The 22529-nt window shown below is 34.9% G+C and overlaps 1 protein-coding gene across 1 annotated transcript in view; it reads right to left on the bottom strand.

The window, feature by feature from the left end:
- LOC120247399 (coiled-coil domain-containing protein 91-like) overlaps nt 1–22529 on the bottom strand; it is a gene marked incomplete at its 5' end in the record, with an annotated part of 135542 nt that overhangs the window by 73784 nt on the left and 39229 nt on the right. The window contains 3 exons of the mRNA XM_039255264.1: nt 6674–6850; nt 10227–10295; nt 10404–10496. Of these exons, the coding sequence (XP_039111195.1) occupies nt 6674–6850; nt 10227–10295; nt 10404–10496 (339 nt within the window). The remainder of the gene's footprint in view (nt 1–6673; nt 6851–10226; nt 10296–10403; nt 10497–22529) is intronic.

Genomic DNA, 22529 nt, shown 5'->3' with positions numbered 1-22529 from the left:
AGTTTCAGGAGTACCTAGGGAGTCTGTCTATCTTGTTTGATGCTACGTGCCCAAAACTTCTAACAGGGTCAACAATAAATATTAGTGAATAAACTAATGAAAATAGTCCCTTTAAGTTTTTGCTATTGAAATTATCTATACATTAAGTGATCGATGAGATGGATTTGGGCTTTATTCTAAGATGAGAACATTGGGCGGGCGAAAGCTTAGGGGTGAGTTGCAAGGCGTCTTGAATGACACTGCCTGATTCTGAATATGGTCTGTTATCCCTTCTAAGGAGTTATTATGACCTTGAGCAAGTTACATGACATTCCTAAGCTTTAATTTCTGCATCTGTAAAAATGGAGATAACAGATTCTTCCTCATAAGGTGGTTGTGAGTATTAAATGAGATCTAACATGGAAACAATAAGAAAACGGCCTGGTAGTTAGCACTCAATTAATGGCAGCCAATAGTGTTAGAATTATTGCTATCTCAGCACTCTCCACAATAGCTAAAACATGGAAAGAGCCTAAGTGTCCATCAACAGATGAATGGATCAAGAAGATGTGGTTTATCTATACCATGGAATACTACATGGCAATGAGAAACAATGAAATCTGGCCATGTGTAGCAACATGGATGGACCTTGAGGGTGTTATGCTGAGCGAAATGGGTCAGGCAGAGAGGGACAAATACCATATGTTTGCACGTATAGGAGGATTAGGAGGAACTTGACGGAGGAACAGGGGGGAGAAGAAGGGCGGAAATGGTGGGGGAGGGGGAGAGAGGCAGGCCATGAGAGACTCTTGAATGCTGACAAAAACTGAGGACTGATGGATGTGGGGGGGAGGGGGGGATGGGCATGAAGGAGGGCACTTTGGGGATGAGCACTGAGTGTTATGTAGAAACTAATTTGACAATAAACTATTTGTAAAAAAAAAAAATAAATAAAAAATAAAATTAAGAGACTGGAAAAAAAAAAAAAAAAAAAAAAAGAATTATTGCTATCTCCAGGCCCACTGCTACCACTACTACTCTTATGTTACTATTTCCTATAGTCAAAGATGAATAAAAACTTCCATAAAAGTCGATTTTTAGCTAGTAGCCTAAAATGTTTTACAAATAAAGCCAGGTAAGTGAAACTTGACCATGGAGAATAATAATAATAATAATAATAATAATTAATATTATTCTTATTCTTATTCTTATTAGAGAGGGAGCACAAAAGTGGGGGAGGGACAGAAGGAGGGTGGGAGGGAAGAAGGAAGAAAGAGAGAGAGAGAGACAGAGAGAGACTGACTCTTAAGCAGGCTCCACACCCAGCGTGGAGGGGCGGGGTGTGGAGAAAGCCAGGCTCCATTTCACCACTGTCAGATCATGACCTGGGCCAAAATCAAGAGGTGAATGCTTAATCAACTGAGCCACCCATGTATCCTTAATGCTTTCTTTACTGTTACAAGAAACAATAACATTCTGTCAACTTTTGTAAAGTCTAATATTCCAGGTATTTTCCTAAAAGTAGTAATAAGGACATTAAATATAAATCTGAAGCCCACAGTTAAAAACTTGTGATTTTAAGGGTATGAACATTCAAGAGGCAGAATTTCTCATTCCTATCATTGGTAGCATAGGGGTAAATTCTATTTATAAATTATGTTTCTGGTCCTACAACTTAGTTTAGGATAATTAACTTCAAGGAATTTTTTACAAACCAACCTGTAATAATTAATTGCTTTTTCCAATTTGCTTCTCTATGGAATTAATATGACTAATTAATGAAATGATGTCTATACATTCACTTGAGAATTTTGGATAAATACAATTAAGTCTTGTCAGTCATCTTCCTGAGCTAATTGTGTATTTTGGAGTCTGCCACTTAAGGGAACGCATTCCACTCTGGAATACATTCTATGAGCTACACATTACGCTGGAGCCTCCTAAGAGCATAAATATGATTGAGACACTTATGAAGCTCTCAGTTCAGTGGGACACTTAGTAAGATAATTAGGTATTTGAATCTGATTCATGCTGTGAGACAATTATAAACTACAAGATAGGAGGTCAGGGCCTTTTCGTCTCCAACAAATGATTTAAGTATTCTCTGAGCATAAGTAATAGCAGGAAGGAAAGTAAGTATATGACCATGTGTCTGCAATTTTGCTTTGACAGCAAAGAGGGGCACTTTTAAAAGCAGAGCAGTCCTTCAAAACCTTCTAGTGCTAGTTTCTGAAGAGCAACATACACAAATGTATAAGATGAGGAGGCTTATGAATCCTGACAAATGATCTCCTGTAGTTCTTTTAACATATTTTTAATAGCAGATTAAAGTCTGTTAAATCCAACATCAGTATATCTCCCACTGACTGCTTTGGTTTTCCTGTGGTGAGGCCATTCCTTCCTATTTCTTTGTATATCTCATACTTTTGATAAAAATGGATATTAAAATAATGTAATATAGCTACTATAGAAGTCAGATCTCCTTCATCTCTCAGGAATTGCTGTTTTTAATTTTTTTAATGCTTATTTATTTTTGAAGGAGAGAGAGAGAGAGAGAGAAAGAGAGGGAGAGAGGAAGAGAGGGAGAGAGACAGAGCACACAAGCAGGGGAGGGGCAGAGAGACAGGGAGACACAGAATCTGAAGCAGGCTCCAGGCTCTGAGACGTCAGCACAGAGCCTGACACGGGGCTCAAACTTATGAACCATGACATCATGACCTGAGCTGAAGTCGGACACTCAACTGACTGAGCCACCCAGGTGCCCCAAAGTACTTTTCTGGACTAATTCTGCCAAGTCTGTATTCTTTGTCATGTATATCCATGGAAATCTCTGTTGGGTTAGCTCAGTGGTCAGCAAATAATTAGACAGTGAATTCCTTAAATACCTTGAACTAGTTAAGTGATCCATCATTTGCCAAGGGAGTTTGAGTGCTGGGGAACACCTTCAACACTGCCAGTTTACAATCCTGCCTTAGCCTGTACTTTCTGCTTTGAACAGAATCAAAATCAGCCCATGGTGAGAGATTAGGGTCTCCTCGGGTCTTTCCTGGGCATGTGGACAACCTTGTACCTGTATGTGACCCTCAAGAAATCCAGGAGTATATTAAAAAATCATAACTTTTCAAAACCACCTATCATAATCATATTTCACAAATTTCCGTTTTAAATTTTTTGGCCAGGCTCTTGCTTGATCCAGCGGTATTTCTGTCTCAGGCAGAGGTGAAACATTTGCTACTCGTTGTTTCTGACAAACCTTCTGAGGATAGGGCTTTTCCCACTAAGCAGGCTCTAAACAAATGGGGAGTTTCTGGGGAGCGGCCAGATAGGTTAAACAGTAATAATTCCCTGGAGACAGGTTTTCTTGTGGCGCTCCAAATTTAGTCTGCCCACTCCAGTGGCTTCTACGTTGCTGGTTTTCATAGCTACCATGATTGTGAAGACTACTATTTTTTGTGTTTTTATTTTCAAATGTTTACTTCTTTACTTTTGAGAGAAAGTGAGCAGAGGAGGGGCAGAGAGAGACAGAGAGAATACCAAGCAGGGTCCACACCGTCAGTGCAGAGCACAGTGGGCTCATGAACCATGAGATCATGACCTGAATTGAAGCCAAGTGTCAGGCGCTTAACCAACTGAGCCACCCAGGTGCCCCAAGACTGCTTTTTAAAGCTACTATGTAACTAGGGAGAGGGGATGGGAATAAAGCAAGTTAAAAATCTAAAGACTTGCTGTTCTTGGTGAGATTTAACTATTTTTGCTGCATAAGTACTCTTTGGGTTGTTGAAACCCCTGGTTACATCGAGAGATCTGAAAAAGTTGATTTCAACAATTTTTGCCAGTGTTGTCATTGCCCTTTATGGAAAAGCTAATTTGCAGAGGTCTTCAGTCTATCATTCCTGAAGTCCTAGACTCTCCATTTCAAAGAATATTAATATTTGCCCAATTTCTTATTTATTTATTTTGAGAGAGAGAGAGAGAGAGAGAGAGAGTGAGAGAGAGCAGGGGAGGGGCAGAGAGAGAGAGAGAAAGAGAATTCCAAGGAGGCTCCAAGCAGAGCCCAACATGGGACTTGATCTCATGAACTAAGATTATGACCTGAGCTGAGATGAAGTTAATAGTCAGATGCTTAACCTACTGAGCCACCCAGGCATCCCCCAATTTCTTTTTAGTACATTAAGTTTACAAGTGTAAACATTTAATCTACATGAAATTCATTTTAGTACACAAAATGCAGAACAAAATGAGCAGGGAGTTGCAATTATTTTCATTTTTTTTTCTGAGTTAATTTGTAAGATACATTTGAGAATGTAATAAAAACTATGGACCATTTCTGCAGAAAAATCTGCACACATACATACTTTTGCATGCTTTCACTAAATTCAGACTGTATGGGCCCCCTGCCATACAACTCAGATTAAGAGATTTATACATTACAGAAAAATCTGTGTGTCTGTATTCCATCCTATTCCATTGGTCTATCTGTTCTAAATCCATAACAGTAGCATGCAGTTTTAATTACACCAAGCATCTCTCCGCCTTAAGGCCTTTGCACTTGCTATTCTTCTGCCGGAAACATTTTATCCCCTACTATTCACAAAGTAAACTCCTCACTTCAGTGAATGCCTCAGCTCAAATGTTAACTCCTTAGATAGTTTACCTGACTACCCTAGTTACATACTGGGTCCCTGACTCTCCAGTTCCTTACACAGCATTATTTTAATACATGACACTGATCACTACCTCACATTATACCTTTAATACTTTCCTGTCAGTCTTCTTCATAAGAAGGCAGGGGAGTTGTTTTCTTTCTTACTAGAAATAAGTAGTCTCTGGAACTTAGCAGGCACTCACTTCAATTAAGTTAATGTGAAACACTGATGAGTAAATTTGACCATGTGAATTTGTTTGCTTACCCTACTGGCCTAAATAAACAAAAGATATATGAGCTTCATATGGCCCCCGAGAAACGCAATTTGTCAATCTTCTAGACTAGGCAAAGCTCTAAGGAGCGAAGGAAGGACAATTGATTGGCTGTAGTTTCTTATGACAACTACATGAAAATGAAGGCAGCTGAATACATTTGACATTACCACCTCACACCTGAAAACCTGAGAGTTAACTAGACACATTGTTCTTTCTTCTATTATATGTTTCCTGTTCAATTCTCTTAACCACAAGGCAGTTAAACACATACACACACCACACCCACATATTCTCTCTCTCACATGCACTGAAAATATGCAAACATTTGAAAGAAAATAAATACAATGCATTTATTCGTAACATGCTTGGATTATCTTCACAGTACTCTGAAACTGTGGCAAACAGTTTTTAAAGTATATTATACACCGTAGTGTTTTCCAGAGAGAAGAATGCCCTGACAAACCAGCAGAGAAATATGCCCTTCACGATATATACTTTTCTGTTTGAGTGATGACCATGTGCTGATTTATTCATGCCCTCTTGCCCAATTTCATAGTGACTAATAGCCCACATCTATGTGAGGTTGGAGGAGTGGTCTGTGGTCACAAAAAGTCTTAAGTAAACTCTTCCAAAGCAGCACTTAACCAAAGATCTTGACCTTACTAGCATAGAATTCCAACCAACCGAACTGACAATTAAACATCTTATATACAATATGTGCTCAATATATATTCAATGATACAAACAACAGATTACAAAAAGAATTAGAAAGTAATTATTACCCTAATGGAAAAAAGCCAGGAAATAAAAGAATAAGTTCTGTACCACACGACTGTTATCCTACCATAAATACTAACTAAAGACCTGTTTAATTTTTATAACAAATGAATAACTATGTACTCTTGAGAATAAATTTAAGTGACCTTTTTGAAAAACTATGTAAGATTTATCCTGGATTTTAAAAACACCTATTTCTTTTAGGACTTAATGCATTAAGATTGGCTAATTAATCATAAGAAAACCTTCCTGGTTCATTCGGTACAAGTCGTTTTAGCTACACTCATAATGCATAGTTGAATAAACAATAGTAGTATATACAATGCTCTGATCATGGAAAACAAAGACTTCTATAAATGTTATTTTTTACTTTATATACTTACTTAAGGGAAGATTTATTCAAGTATCTCATTGCCTACATAACAAAATGACCAAATACATGGAAAATAGAGTCATGCAAATTCTATTATGGAAAATGAAAGATATAATTTTTAATTGTTTACAGAGTAGACAAAAGTTATTTTGTATGCAGGCCATCCTTGGTATGTGATACATTTGATGAAACCACAGGGATGATCTGTGAGGTCCTATTAATTATCAGTATTAACTACTGATATACAGATATACATTTTGAGCATAATTAATGGAATCAACCTGTTTTCTACTCACATATATTACTTTGTATTGACTGTATATGTGGGTGTGCAAAAAAAGAAAATAAACCAGAGGTTTAACATAGTTGCAATGACTAGACACGAATTCGGATCCTGACTTTTTAAAAAATAGTTAAACCATAAAATTATAAGTTACTGAAGTTTCAATATCTGAAAGCAGAAGTACACTGATACACTAAAAATTATTATTTTAAAATATTAATATTATAGGCAACATAATTAATACTGATATGTTCATTACGGTGATTTTAAATAACAAGGAAACTTCATTTTGAGAAAAACAAGGAAAAAGACAGTACTTACAAAGAGTTAATTTTACTAACCTGACTTATTTTCCTTTGTTCTTGTATAGCTTTTTGAATTGCCTGAGATACTTTTTCTTGATCTTTTGCATGTTCAGTCTTCCATAACTCCCTTTCTTCAGCATGGGCTTTTTCCAGATTTTTTCTTTCTTCTTCTATGGCTTTTAAAACTGCATCCTTCATTGCTTCTTTCTCAAGCTTCAAAACAAATAATGACTCAAATAAAAATATTTGACTGAGTGACTGGGTAAGTCCTTGAATAAGAAAGATTTGGGTTAACCTTTAAAAGGTATAAAACTTGAATTCTATAGGGTTTAGTTCTGACACTGCTGTGCTTATGCACACTAAATACCTGGTGTAGAATCAAATTATTTGTTTTTGTACAAGTATTCATATGTTACTTCCATGGCATATCTAAACTTCAAACTAAGCTTCAGCTTAAAAGAACAGTTTTCAAACTATTTGGTCTTAGGATCTCTTTACACTCTTAAATGTTATTGACTAATTCAAAGAGCTTTTGTTTATGCTAGTTATACATTATTAAGATTACCATATCAGAAATTCAAACCAAGACAAAATAAAAATATTTATTTATTAATTCACTTTATATTAATGACATTAGATGTACTGTATATTAATGAATACTATTTTTATGAAAAATAATATTTTCCAAGATTTAGAAGTAGAAGAATATCTGTGAACCTCCTTAATATTTCACTTAATAGCAGATATTTAGGTCTCATACCTGCCTTCTGTATTAATCTGTAATATGGCTTTTGGTTGAAGTATATAAAGAAAACTCAATCTCACACTGACATATGGTAGAAAAGGGAGGAGTATTTGCTTATTTATTTATTATTTTTAATGTTTATTTTTGAGAGAGAGAGACAGAGAGAACGAGCGGGGGAAGGGCAGAGAGAGAAGACGACGAAATCTGAAGCAGGCTCCAGGCTCCTAGCTGTCAGCACAGAGCCTGAAACAGGGCTTGAATTCATGAACCACGAGTTCAGGACCTGAGCTGAAGTCGGATGCTTAACTGACTGAGCCACCCAGGCGCTCCAACGAAGGAGTAGTTAGTAGCCAGTTTATATCTTTGTAAATCTTGATGATTCCATACTGAAACTTATCAAGGGATAGCTCGTTGAGATATCCTAAAGGGTATCTCCTAAAGGGTAGTTGAGATAAGGAAAATCACATAATGGAAATAAAACTGTTGTATTCTGCTACTTACTATATTATAATCTTTTCTTGCACTTTGAATGAGTCCTTTATCTAGCATGATCTTTACAAAATTTTTATTTGGAAAATATTGATTCAATAAATTATGCATCTCCTCTAATACGCTGACACACATTTCATGATATTAGAACAAAAAAGGTCACACTTGTTAATATCACCATCAATTTCATCACAAGAGTCTTTAAGTATCTGAAAGCAGATACAAATTTTCCAAAATTCTAATTTTGCTTTAATGCTCAAATTTTATCATTGGCAACAAAAACTGTTAATTTTCTGGAGATGCTGGGCTTACTCGGTTTACTTTGGAGAAAATGCCTGCCAAATACTAAAGTCTGCATAACCCTTGTTATTCACTAAAATGGTGTTCCATGAAAGTTACCGACTTCAGTTGCAACTCAAACATAAGAATTTCTAGAAAACCATCATACTTTGGGATGCAGTCAAGTCCATGATCCTCCCACCTCTCATGCCCACAGTTTACACTTTTCTCTTCCTTCCAGTCAGCCAAATTTGACACAAGTTGTCAAAGCAAGTTACCATTTTCTGAACTCCTGTTTTACTCTACCGTTCTTCTCTGAAACTACGCTCTTACTATGCTCACCAGTGCTCTCTGTTTTGTTAAATCCAAATAAAAGTTTTTGTTTCTTTTTGTTTTTTTAATCCTTACTTATCTTGGTGTCAAAGTGACATTCTACATAGTTGACTATTTCTGTTTCCCTTTTCTTGGTTTGCATAGCAGCAAGCTCCTCTTATTTCTACTTATATGGCTGACTGCTCGGTTCTTTGTAACTTCCTTCTTTCTCTGGGTTTTTAATTTTGGAGTTCTTTCAGGGCTCAGACCTTGTATCACTTGTTACTCTATACTCTCCTGTGAGGTGATTATACATAATTTCTGTGGCTACCATTACCATCTGTCTGCTGAAAGAGAGAAATAAACTATATTAGCATCTTCAGGTCATTTCTTTCTTCTCTGAGCTGTCAGGCAGATTTAGTTGCCTACTTGCCTTATCTGAATATATCACAGGCATCTCAAACTATACCAAAGAAATAGTGTCACCTTCCATGTTGTTTCTGAATCACTACTCTAGGCATTCCCAACATGGCCTCTTCTGTATTATCCACACCAAACATATATCCCAATTCCATCTCCTATTTCTGGAATTTGTCTATTTCTTTCCTTTAATCTATTTCTACTACTCTGTTTCTGCCACTCTCTATCTTTCACATAGACTTTAGACACACTCTATTAATTCTTTCCTTGCCTCTAGCCTTTATTGCCTCTAATTTCCCCCAAATTAAGGTAAATTAGCATTATGTCATACTTACACTCAAAATTACAATGTTTCTATCTTTACCTTATAGAATAAAACTCAGACTCAAAATTTAGAATATTAGCCATCCTTCAAGCTAATTTTAAAAGTAATTTCTTGTTAAAAACTCCTACGACATGGAAACACTGTATACACTTATAGTAATTTAATGCAGTCCACATTGTCTTATGGGTAATAAGTAATACATTTCTTATGTGACTGTAAAGACAAAATCATCATCATTCTTCAAGTTCCACCCCTGGCACAGTGATTTGCAAATATTAAACTTTTCAAATATTTGTTTACTAAATTTAAATTTAAATCCAGATCTCAAAAGTTAGTGCTATATATGTACTTGCTGGCATATGTATATTTAATATCTATGGACACACTACTTATAAGAGGCATTTCAAAATTGGCTTTAAAAATCATATATCTTTTTAAAACAATTTTTAATGCTTATTTATTTTTAGAGAGACAGAGAGACACAGAATGCAAGTCTGGGAGGGGCAGAAAGAGAAGGAGACACAGAATCCAAAGCAGGCTCCAGGCTCTGAGCTGTCAGCACAGAGCCCGATGCAGGGCTTGACCTCACGGACCACGAGATCATGACCTGAGCTGAAGCTGGACGCTTACCCAACTGAGCCATTCAGGTGCCCCAAAAATCATAGATCTAAATATATGTACACACACATATACACACATATATATGCACATATACACATACATTATTTGTAATGATACCTATTAAATGCCAAGAGTTTATTAGCATCCCAACATATATTCTTTTTTAACAATCAATGATCTACAATATTTCAACGTCATTCTATTTCTGTGTAATGTAAATTTAACAATAATATGAACAGCAATATCCTAACCTTAACAGGAAAAACAAGGAAAAAAACCCTTTGATTTTTCTATATTGAGGTTTTATACAAAAAAGTAGACTGACTATACTATCCTAGGAACTCAGTTTTTAAATTCTACTTAATTACAAAGAAAACCATTATTTCAGATAGAAATACCTTTGCAGCAGATACTAAAGCCTCTTTATTTCTTTGCCTTTCTTCCTCCAAACATTTTTCTAGTATTACCTGTAAACGATAAGACAGTTGGGTAGACAGTGAATGTTATTATTTGAGGTAATTATTTGAGGTAATAGAACGTGTTCTTTCTACACTCGGACCAGCTTAAAGTATTACCTTCTGTTCTTGAGACTGTTGAATCAAAGCTTCCTTTATCTTTTCTTTTAACAGTTCCTTCTCTGTATCTAGCATTTCAAGGAGCCTCTGATGCTACAAGGAAAGATAAATGGATTATGATTATGGTTCTGAGACCAATAACCTATCAACAAGGAGTACAGCTTGTAGAATCTATTTGTCTGGTTGTACTGAAGTAGTCACTAGAGGAAACAATAGGAAGATTGCTAAAATGAAGCCTTACAAGCCAAAAAAGCCCACACCGAATCCACCTTTCTCCAATCAGCCAAGAGATCTTTTTGTGCTCCAAACTCAACAAAGTACATGATATGAGATCTAACTTAGGCACAATTACTTCAAATTGGAAAACAAATCAGAAAAGTATTAAGTATCTTACATCAAAATTAAATTTAGAAAACTACTCACTAAAATGACTAATTTGCAGCAAAAGAAGCAATCAGCTAGATAATAATTGATGTTTGTTTCATATTATTTGTGTTTCTACTAAAGCACTGTTAAAGAAATTGACAGATTTATTATTGTACTCCAAGATTTTACCATAGATTCAGAAAATAAATCAATAAAATCAAAGGAATTTATGTGATAGCTAATGTTACAATATGCAGAATTCATGTATTTACTTTTATCCCATTATGCTAGTGGAAAAGCACACACAACCATCAATCAGCCAGTTATCATGGAGTAGGCACTTGGGAGTTCGGAATTTTCTGAGAAAAGTCAACCTTTGTATCCTCAATATCTTCAATATAGAGAAGCCCGATACCTGTTCTGGAACAGTACTCATGAGGAACACCCACCCCCCCACCAAAATATATTTTTCCTACTCACACAGATTTCTCATTCAGTTACTACAGGCAAAGAAGAATATTTTCTCAGATTTCTGTGATTTTGAAGCCTCCTTCAAATATGAACTTATTTGAATACCCTATATCTTATAATGGATCTATGTCTTTCAAAGTTGTTCTGATTTCAAGTACTTTTTAGGGAGGCAATCTACTTGGAGAGTAAGTGACCAAATAGTTATGCCTAAGAAGATAATCAATTATTCCAATTTTTAATTATAATGTTATTTTTTACCTTTATTTTTCAAGAAAATAAGAAAAAAATCACAAGATGTGTTTTTTTCATTAAAAGCCAATTCAAACTGTGATATAAATCATGATATGCCTATGAGAAATTACTGGTACCATATGAATTTGTGAAAAGCAGCTAACAAATCAGTAGATTTAACTCACGCTATGTAATAACTGAGACTTTAATTCTGTATTCTCTGTAAGTCTAGATGCACACACAATGTCATTGAATCGGAAAAACAAATCTAATCCTATTTAAAATACATATGAGAAAAAAGTTAAAAAATCTTACACCAGGTAAATAATTAGACTTAAAAATGGTAAATACCATTCTCATATGAAACTAAAATATTCAATTTCGGCTTTGGAAGTAGGGGTAAGCATAAGAAAATAGAACCAATCAAAACTATTGAATTAAACTATAAAATAAACTTTTCAGAGCTAATTACTTTGAAAATTATTTCTTCTTAAAAAGAATTGTTATGGCAATAGGTCACACTAATGGGTATCATTAAGTTGTAAGCAGGCCAAGTTTCTCCAGTGGTCTAAGAACTAGTTAAACAGGGTACATTAGCTAAAATGACAATGCACTGTTTAGAAAATTCATTCCTAAACTTTATTTCTTAATTCTGATAGTACACTATAGTAGAAGACTATTTTTGAGCTTTCTTCTATAAGAATAAGCCCTAAATTACCATTGGAAAGGAGCATCCTACATAAAATATAATTACTGATCTACTTGAGAACATAAAATTAAGTTATTGACTGTTTTTATACATATAGGTAATAGTGGTTACATTTTTGGAACATTTTTAAGGTGTCAGGCATTGTTAAAGGGGTTTTATATGTGGCTGTATCACATTAAATCCATAACAAACTAAGTCAGGCAATATTCTTTCTTGTTTCAGATGAGTTATCTGAGACTTCAGAGAAGCTAAATAAATTGCCAGGTCTCTAATGAATCACTTCAGCAATAATCATATCTGTGTACTCATTATCAACAGCAATAATTACCTACTAGCTAAAAGTGGCCCCAGAGGTACCTACATGTTACCTAGTAACTATGAGCTACAAGTTGTAAAAGTTATCACAACTTATATGTCAGGTAAGGCCTCACTTGCATTTGACTAATCTATGCGCTTCTGATTTTGTTCTTTTCAGAGTAATATTAAAATATGATAGTTTCCTGAATAAATATTAATTAATATTAGGGGATGATTAAGAAATGTTAAGTAACATGAGATAATCCTAAAATTAAATCCTAAAATTAAACACAGTTGATTTGTAAAATGACGCGAATCGAGAACAATATAAGGATGCGTCTTTGGGCACTTGTACAATTATGACCTTATGAAATATTCCTAGGGGTGGTATTGGTAGGTTGATAACTGAGCCTGGTTTGTTTTCATGCGTAGGGCAAAGGACAAGGGAGATCCTCTTTGGAAACACAATCAGACTGCATGAGCAACTAACCAAGAAACTATTCCACTGTTGGGACAGGGACATCAGCAATATTTGGTATCTGCTATGGGCCCACCATTGCTGCTTATCTCACCATTCTTCCTATTTGAAAAATGGGAATTTTAGTTGCATCTTTTCTGTTCCTTCTCTTCTTTTTGAAAATACTGATTCTAGTTTTTTGGAGGGAGGGAGGGTTGGCCCTGCTTTTTCTAAAGTTCCTTTCCTGTTTGCTTATTTGAGTCAGTAATTTTCTCACTTAAGATGTTTCTCCAGTGTTTGGTAATCTTTTTCAGTCCACGCATACTAAAATCTCAAACGAAAAAAGGTTGGTAGGAAATTCTGTGTATGTGGAAGAGCTTCACAGTAGGTGCAAAAAAGCTGGCTTTTTCCTGGTTGTGATGGCAATTACCAAATGTCACGTCTATATGCATTTTCTCTTGGGCTGCTCTTTTTGCCTAGAAAAAATAATTCCCCAATCTTCTCACTGGTGCTGTAAGTCAAATACCCAGCATTCTAGGAGTGACGGGCTCAAAGGGCATAAGGGTGAAAAGCTCATTGGAAAGTGGATTCTGATTTAATCTCCCAGTTTTTAGTCCCTGCCTTACTTCTCCTCTTTATGTGGTCAGAATATCATGTCTGATCACTCCTTTGTCTTGCTAGGGTGTACAGCGTCTGAATTAAGAACGATATGCTGCACGGTGACTTTCAATCATTCCTTCTGCTTTGCACCTAGTCCCTATTTCCTGAGGAGTTCTCGGGTTTTCCAGGAAAGAACAGCTTGCCTCAAATGGGTTTCACCTTAATGGACTAAGCTTACAACATTTTAGCTTCTGCTAAATCAGTGGTATTGCCTGTCTCTTATCTTTGCTAGTGTCTTTATTGGTGTTTTTTGTTCTGTTTTGTTTTGATTCCCTTTAGTGTCATTTTAGTGATTTTTTTTGGGGGGGGAGGGAGGTACAGAAAGGCAGAAGAAATGATTATATTTAATTTACCATATTTATCTAGATTTAGAACCACTTTTTAAAAACACTTAATTATATCTTATCTTTTGACTGAACTTTATGTGCCAAGCACTGTGTTAGGAATTTTAAAGTATTAGTGGGAATCCTCACAACAACCCAGAAATGTCTTATTACTTACATTTCACAGATTTTTAAGTTTAGTTTCAGAGTGGTTATATAAATTGTTTACATTCACAGAACTAACAGTTAAACTGAGACTGGGACCCATTAAGGGCTGAATAGAAAATCACAGACTTCACACTAGAGTCTCTAGAACCAAAATACAACTAAGGGCTCTCTCTGTTCCATCTCTATGGATTGTTTCTTTGACTTTCTGAGTTTCAGTCACATATTCATACTATTCACCTAGTCTTATAACTTATAGAAATAATTTGCAGATTTATAGTGATGTTTTGGTCATGGTCCCCCCTCCCCCACATCTGGCCCCTTAAGGGAAAGTAACAAGAGATGGAAAGACCACAGAAGCTAGTAGGGAAGGGGAAAACACTCATCCTTGAGGAATAAATACATATATATTTTTTATAGCAAGACTGTAGAATATTTACATAAGTGAGACTCGTCTACTGGAATGCCAAGAAATATACACAGTGAGCCAATAACTTTCCTCAGAAATAAATACCTATATCAGTTACCACATTTTCTCTTCTACTTTTTAAACTTATTTATTTATTATGTATTTATATTTATTTTTTAAAATTTACATCCAAGTTAGTTACCATATAGTGCAGTGATGATTTCAGTTGATTCCTTAATGCCCCTTACCCATTTAGCCCATCCCCCCCCACAACCCCTCCAGCAACCCTCTGTTTGTTCTCCATATTTAAGAGTCTCTTATGTTTTTGTCTCCCTCCCTGTTTTTATATTATTTTTGCTTCCCTTCTCTTATGTTCATCTGTTTTGTATCTTAGAGTCCTCATATGAGTGAAGTCATATGATATTTGTCTTTCTCTGACTAATTTTGCTTAATATAATATCCCCTAGTTCCATTCACGTAGTTGTAAAACGGCAAGATTTCATTGTTTTTGATTGTTGAGTAATACTCCTTTGTATATATGTACCACCTCTTCTTTATCCACTCATCCATCGATGGACATATAGGCTCTTTCCATACTTTGGCTATTGTTGATAGCACTGCTATAAACACTGGAATGCATGTGCCCCTTCAAAACAGCACACCCGTATCTTTGGATTAATACCTAGTAGAGCAATTGCAGGGTTGTAGGGTAGTTCTATTTTTAATTCTCTGAGGTGCCTCCATACTGTTTTCCAGAGTGGCTGCACCAGTTTGCACTCCCACCAGCAGTGAAAAAGAGATTCTCTTTCTCCGCATCCTCATCAACACCTATTGTTGCCTGAGTTGTTATGTTAGCTACTCAGGTATGAGGTGGTATCTCACTGTGGTTTTGATTTCTATTTCCCTGAGGATGAGTGACACTGCGCATCTTTTCACGTCAGTTGGCCATCTGGATGTCTTCTTTGGAGAAGTGTCTATTCATGTCTTTTGCCCATTTCTTCACTGGATTGTTTTTTGGGAGTTGAAGTTTGATAAGTTCTTTATAGATTTGGGATACTAACCCTTTATCTGATATGTCATTTGCAAATATCTTCTTCCATTCCGCTGGTTGCCTTTTAGTTTTGCTGACTCTTCCCTTTGCTGTGCAGAGTTTTTTATTTTGATGAGGTCCCAATAGTTCATTTTTGCTTTTGTTTCCCTTGCCTCCAGAGGTGTATTGAGTAAGAAGTTGCTGTGGCCGAGGTAAAGAGGTTTTTGCCTGCCTTCCCCTCAAGGATTTTGATGTCTTCCTGTCTTACCTTTAGGTTTTTCATGTATTTTGAGTTTATTTTTGTGTATGGTGTAAGAAAGTGGTCAGGTTCATTTTTCTGCATGTTGCTGTCCAGTTTTCCTAGCACCACTTGCTGAAAAGATTGTCTTTATTCTCTTTTTTAAAGACCCATACACTTTCAGGGAAAGATTTTTCTGAAAGAATAGATTAACTTATTAATAGCCAGTTATAAAGACTGCATTATATATTTCTGTTAAAATGAAACAAATGTATTTTTCAGTTCCATTTATATTTTGGGGGCATCTCCCTGGAAGGCAATATATCTCATTAGAACTAACACAGACATTGGAATCTTGTTTCCATAGTGCTTGCCTCAAACATGGGCACTGGAATCAGATCTGGAGTCAATCATTAGTTCTTCACTTAAATTTTCCTAAAGCTCTGTTTTATTTCTTTTATTATGTAAGAAAGGCAGATGTAAGTAAGGCTAATAATGCCAACCTCACAGTTATGAGAATTAAATGAATAATGTAGGTAATACACCTGGTAGTCAAAAATGTTAACTAGACTTCCTGTCAAGCAGCTCGTAAAATTATGATAATACAGTTCACTTATGAAAAAAAATTTTTTTTGCATATGGAAGAAAATATGCATTGCCACTCAAAAGTAAAAGCCTCAGAAGGAACTTCCACACCCTTTTCCAATAATAATTTTGAAAATACCTTTCACTAAATTACAGTGTAAACTTTTATAACATGTACCAATTTCATCTCAGTGCATATTACCGAATAGAAGACCTTATAATCAGGAATAAAGGCCATTCCTGTCAGAGTACTTGAATCTGGGGAAAAGAATATCCAAGACTAAAAGCAGTGGTTCTAGACATTCTATTTTTAAACTTTTCAAATTCTTTCTTATTTCAATATAAATTAAGATTGCAATGCATTTTTGTTCTCAACATGACTGCTGTCTTTCCTATTTCTAGACTTGCCCTCTAGAATAAACCCTCTGTAAAATCTGACCATGACCAGTCAGCTATCCTTTGAGCATAATGGATAACAGCACCAACTATGGATCCAAGGACACAAAAAAACATAGATTCAAATACTAGCTCTCCTTGCTAGCTCTACTCTAATCATGAGTCTTTGACACATTTTTAAACCTGAAATTCAGTATTGATCTTCTGAAAAATGAGGGTTAGCATCGACTTTATGGGTGTTCTGATGATTGATCAAATATATCAAGTATTTTATATAGCATCACACCTATTGTCAGTGTTCATAATTTTTAGTTATTAGAGCTATGAACATTTATTTTTTTAAATTTAATTTAGAAAGAAAGAGAGTACAAGCAAGGGAGAGGGGTAGAGGAACAGAGAGAACCTTAATCAGGCTTCACACTCAGTGCAAAGCCCAACAGGGGGTTCAACCCCACGACCCTGGGATCATGATCTTAAGCTGAAATCAAGAGTCAGATGCTCAACCAGGCACCCTGAATTAAAAAGTTTGAACAAAATGTGCATCAAGTGATGAATGGATAAAGAAGGCGTGGATTAAAAATGTTTACACACATGCGCGTGCGCGCGCGCGCACACACACACACACACACACACACACACACACACAGGAATATTACTCAGTAATCAAAAAGAATGAAATGTTGCCATTTGCAACAACCTTGATGGAATGGAACTTGCTTTATTATGCGAAGTGAAGAAAGAGAAAGAGAAATATATGATATCACTCATGTGGAATTTAAGAAATAAGCAGATTAACATATGGGAAGGGAAGGAAAAAATAAGATAAAAACAGAGGGAGGCAAACCATAAGAGGCTCTTAAATACAGAGAACAAACTGCTGGAGGGGAGACAGACTGGGGGACAGGCTAAATGGCTGATGGGCATTAAGGGGAGCACTTGTTGGGATGATCACTGGGTGTTATATGTAAGTGATGAATCATGGGCTCTATTCCTGAAACCAACACTACACTGTATGTTAACTTGAACTTAAGTAACTAAATTTAGGAAAAAGAAGAAAATCTGAAAAATATCCTATGGATGTTTTGTTGTTTTCTTTCCTAAAATTGTTTATATGACCAATCTTTATGGTAGAAATTCAACTACATATTTTAATCTTAATTTGATATTAAATTATCCTACATTAACTAACATTTATCCTTGTATATCAATTTATAAATGGTCATATATAATTTCCTCATCTATATATAAATTTATAAATTCATTAATGCTTTTTTTTCATGCATACATACAAGAAATATTTGCTTGGTGGCTACCAATACGAGATACTGTACTAGTTTTCTAGGGAAGCTGCCCTCAGGTACATTAATGTCTAATAGACAATCCATGACACAAAAATAACTTTTCTTATATTTAGCTTGAGGACTATTGTGTAAGAAAAAGTTTCTTCAAGGAATACATTAGCAACTAATTTTCCTCTCAGTGTAAAATAACTTTTTAAGTAGAAAGTGCCAAAAATGCTTTAGAAATAAGTAAATAAAAATGACCCAACTCCCCCCAAAACCATACAACGCACAAATTTTAAATGAAAATAGAATAAATATAACTATAAAGTACCCTTATGATGAACACTGAGCGATGTATACAATTGGTGACTTACTATGTTGTACACCTGGAACTAATATAACTCTGCATGTTAACTACATTGAAATTAAATTAAAAAATTAGTAAGATTTACAAAAAGAAGTGCTTTTAGAGGAACACATGGCAATAAAATACAAAGTGGCCAAAACAATTAAAACCTCAAGAATCAGAATACGATTTTCTCACCTTTTATTTATTAATATAAACTTTGTATGGATAAAATATGTTTACAGTGATAAATAGATACAGTTAATACATACCAATACCTTACAATAGTGCCTCAAATAAAAGAACTTAAGTTATTAGGTACTATTATTACACGACTACTGCTTCTACTTCCTTTTTCTATGGTGGTAAAATCTATATGCGACAAAAAAATTTCCATTTTAAACTTTATAAAGTGACAAGTGGCATTAATCATATTCACAATGCTGTAGAACCATCACCATTTTTTCTTAATTTTTTCACAATCCCCTACAGAAATTCTGTGCCCATGAAGTAATAACTCCTTATTTCCCCTCAGCCCAGCTCCTGGTAACCTCTATTCTACTTTCTGTCTCTATCAATTTACCTATTCTACATATTTCATCTAAGTGGAATCACATAGTAGTCACCTTTCCGGTTGGCTAATTTCACTTAACATAATGTTTGCAGCCCTCATCCACGTCGTAGTAGGTATCGGAACTTCATTCCTGTTTATGGCTGGATAAAATGCTGTTGTGTGAATACACTACTTTCATTTTATTTATTCATTTGTTGATGGACACTTGCGTTGTTTCCAACTCTTGACTATTCTGAATATGCTATGAATATTCATGTATAAACATGTATTTGAGTCCCTGTTTTTAATTCTTTTGAGTATATACCTATAAGTAGAACTGCTTGCTCATATAATAATTTATGTTTAGTGTTTTGAGGAACCACCACACTGTTGTCTACAGTTGCTCCACCAGTTTATCTTTCAACAAGTAGTGTGCAAGGGTTCCAATTTCTCTACATCCTCTACAACATGCTACTTTCTTTGTTTTCGTCTTTTTATAGTCATCTTAGTAACAGTGAAATGGTACTTCATTGTGATTTTTTTTCTCACTTCTCTAAGCATGCTGAACATCTTTACAAATGCTACTTCTACTTTTGATACTGTACTACTCCTTTTCAACTATATTACTAGTAGTATCTGCATGAAAAGGAAATGGTTATAGCTTTTTGCAACCTTTACAGAACTGTAGTAGAAAGTGCACTGGACTTGAGGTTTGTTCATTGTCTGAGATTCTGCCAAAAGTAGGGATGCTTTTCTTCTCTGGGCCAGAGTTTGTTTCAGTTAATCACAGAAAACCAGAAATTATAATGTTAAGAGACAGCTTAGCCGAAAAGATTTCAGCCTTCCTTTATTCTATCTAAAATAAAGTATGAAGCACATCTGGGGATTCTTTGTATTACTGCTGTATTCTGCCTCAATACAGAATTCCTTAATCATCCAAAAGTTCCAGCATCCTAGAAATGGCTCACATGGTTTATGATGGTATGAAGAATGATAAATACTTTCTGCTGTACCTTACTAGCTTGATCATTCCAAGGTGGGGATGTTCTGGACACATTTGTTATACAGCTCAGAGCCAAAACTGAGCCAACTGGCAACATCCAATAATAAGATTCCTGTCTAAATATTTATGACTTCTAAATACAGAGGAACATTCAACAGAATTTACAAGGCATACCCTTATAGCATTTTAAAAGGCATTATAAAAATTAATTGAAATCTATACCAGGAAATCTCACCCAAGAACAGTGAAGAGTTGCCTACATTTTGCTTATCTAAAATATTCTACTGACTGATTATTAAAATTATACTGAAATTGTAGTGGATTTTTTTTTTAGTTTTTTTTTTTCCTTAGGATATTGAAGAAATAAAGGCAAACTATTCAGTTCCATTAATCTTACAGAGGAGATGCTTAATGCAAGGGTCTCAGAGACAGTCCTTTGAAATTTAGCCTAAAACTTAAAGGCATTCAGAAACAGATTATGTTTTTTCCTCCTCTTAGAAGGAGTTCTTTCAAGTGAACAATGTTTGATGCAGACTCAAATATAAATATGGAGGTTATGCATTTTTTACGTGGTTCCTATAAAAAATATTTAAAAATCTTCTTTCTCGGAATGTGAGTGACAAGAGATACTGTAAAAAGATTTAATCATAATCACACATGAACAGTTTTTTGGATGTTAAATTACAGACTAAGCAATCATGGAAGCTCATGTTTAGGTATATGGCTATCTATCACAGGTCAAAAAATTCACATAATTTTATACGCAGTGTATGTATGTGTAGTATACATGTAATTAAAACTCAACAAGCATCATCTTACGGTTTCTATAAAGCACAGATATTTAACAAGATGAAGTGGTCTAGTAAGTTTTTAAAGCACAAGCTCATATATGCCTCCATTTAACATTACTTTAAAGACAATAAATGTAATAAATGTCTTAATGTAAAGTGAGCTGCAGACATTTCATTCATTCGTGGGCCAGCACATTAAATATTGTTTAGAAGGGTGCCTAGGTGACTGAGCTGGTTAAGTGTCTAACTCTTGAGGTCAGGATCTCATGGTTCGTGGGTTGGAGCCTTGTGTTGGGCTCTGCGCTGACAGAGTCTGCTTGGAATTCTCTTTCTTCCTCTCTCTGCCTCTTCCCTGCTCTCTCTCTCTCTCTGTATCTCTCTCTCTCTCTCAAAATAAACAAACATTTTTAAAAATATGTTGTTTAGAAAGAAAACCTAAAAAAGATAAACTGAGATTAAATCCATCCAAAGCAGTTACCAGGAGCCCAATAGTATCAATAAGCTTCTTAAAGTGAATAAAATAAAACTATAAGTTACACTAGATTTATTTCACCTAAACAGGCATTTCTTCTAATAGGCATGAAAAAACATAAGCAAATAAGATATTCCCCTTATATAAATAGGTCTTTAAGGGAGATATACAAAGAAATGAGGCAAAAATTGAGTGATACATTAGCATTAAAAAAGGCAAGACTAGTTTATATTTCCATAATGAGGTCTCTTTACTTGTATAGTAGATATTTTATTAACTGGCAAAGACATGTCCCAATCCTAAATTTAAATACAGTATTTCTGCTTCAACCATTTTCAAGTGAAATAGCCTTTGAAACATGCATTTCAACTCTATTATTCCTTCTACCTGCCCAAGCACAATATAATAAGCTTGTTTAAATATAATAGTGTCTTTCAAATTGACATCTGAAATAAATGATCCATGTATATACGACAATCCCCTTAGCAAAAACCATAACAAAACTGATGTAGTACTTTCAGGAACCAATTTAATAGTGTACTAGCTGTCCTTAAGTCTGGTCTGTGCTTTCTATTCTTAAAATTTATCTTCAGAAAATACTATGTAGTTAGCTCTCAATTTTTCATGGTTATCAATTTTACAAACTTCATTTTTGTACTCTGCACAGTAATATCTCTAAACTAGTTAAAATCAGACTTAAAAAATAAGTTGACAAAGGAAAATTCTAATTTATTACAGAATGAAGACCTGCCGGACAAAAATCAATTTCAGGAGTACTGCTCTTACCGTATGAATTGTGTTTCCTGTGTTGAAAATTCAGTTTCATCCACTTTTTTATGTGTGTGTGCGCAAACATACATACATATACACACAGCTAATAAACACATACATAGATACTATATATATAAGTAATAGAAACAGGAAAGTGTTGACATAAATGATAGGAGAATATGTTTTGTAAAACAAATACAATTATGATAAAATGCTAATCATTAAATTTGCTGAAATGATGAGCTGTTGGCCTCAACTGGATATTCAAGTCTCTAACACTGAAATAATATAATTGAGAGATCTGTCTATAAAGGTAAGGTATAATTACTGATGTCATAGTTTTTTGATGTCTTGGGAAAGAAAAACCTTATATTAAGTAAGTTTATTAATCAGTGTTTGCTTATTTTCAAAAAGACACCCTGGACAAGAGTAGAAGAATGCTTATAATGCAAAAGAGTAAAAATTACACATGAAAATGTATATGGCAAAATTCCTTACAAAAGTGTAAAACTAAAAACATTTAAAATGTCCAACGAAGGGGTGCAGTACAACAAATGATAGTATGTCAAC

This window comes from Hyaena hyaena, unplaced genomic scaffold (assembly GCF_003009895.1).
Source record: "Hyaena hyaena isolate Hyena2069 unplaced genomic scaffold, ASM300989v1 scaffold_520, whole genome shotgun sequence".
Lineage (NCBI taxonomy): Eukaryota > Metazoa > Chordata > Mammalia > Carnivora > Hyaenidae > Hyaena > Hyaena hyaena.
The sequence above is the reverse complement of the archived record's forward strand: the minus strand, read 5'-3'. Positions and strand labels throughout refer to the sequence as shown.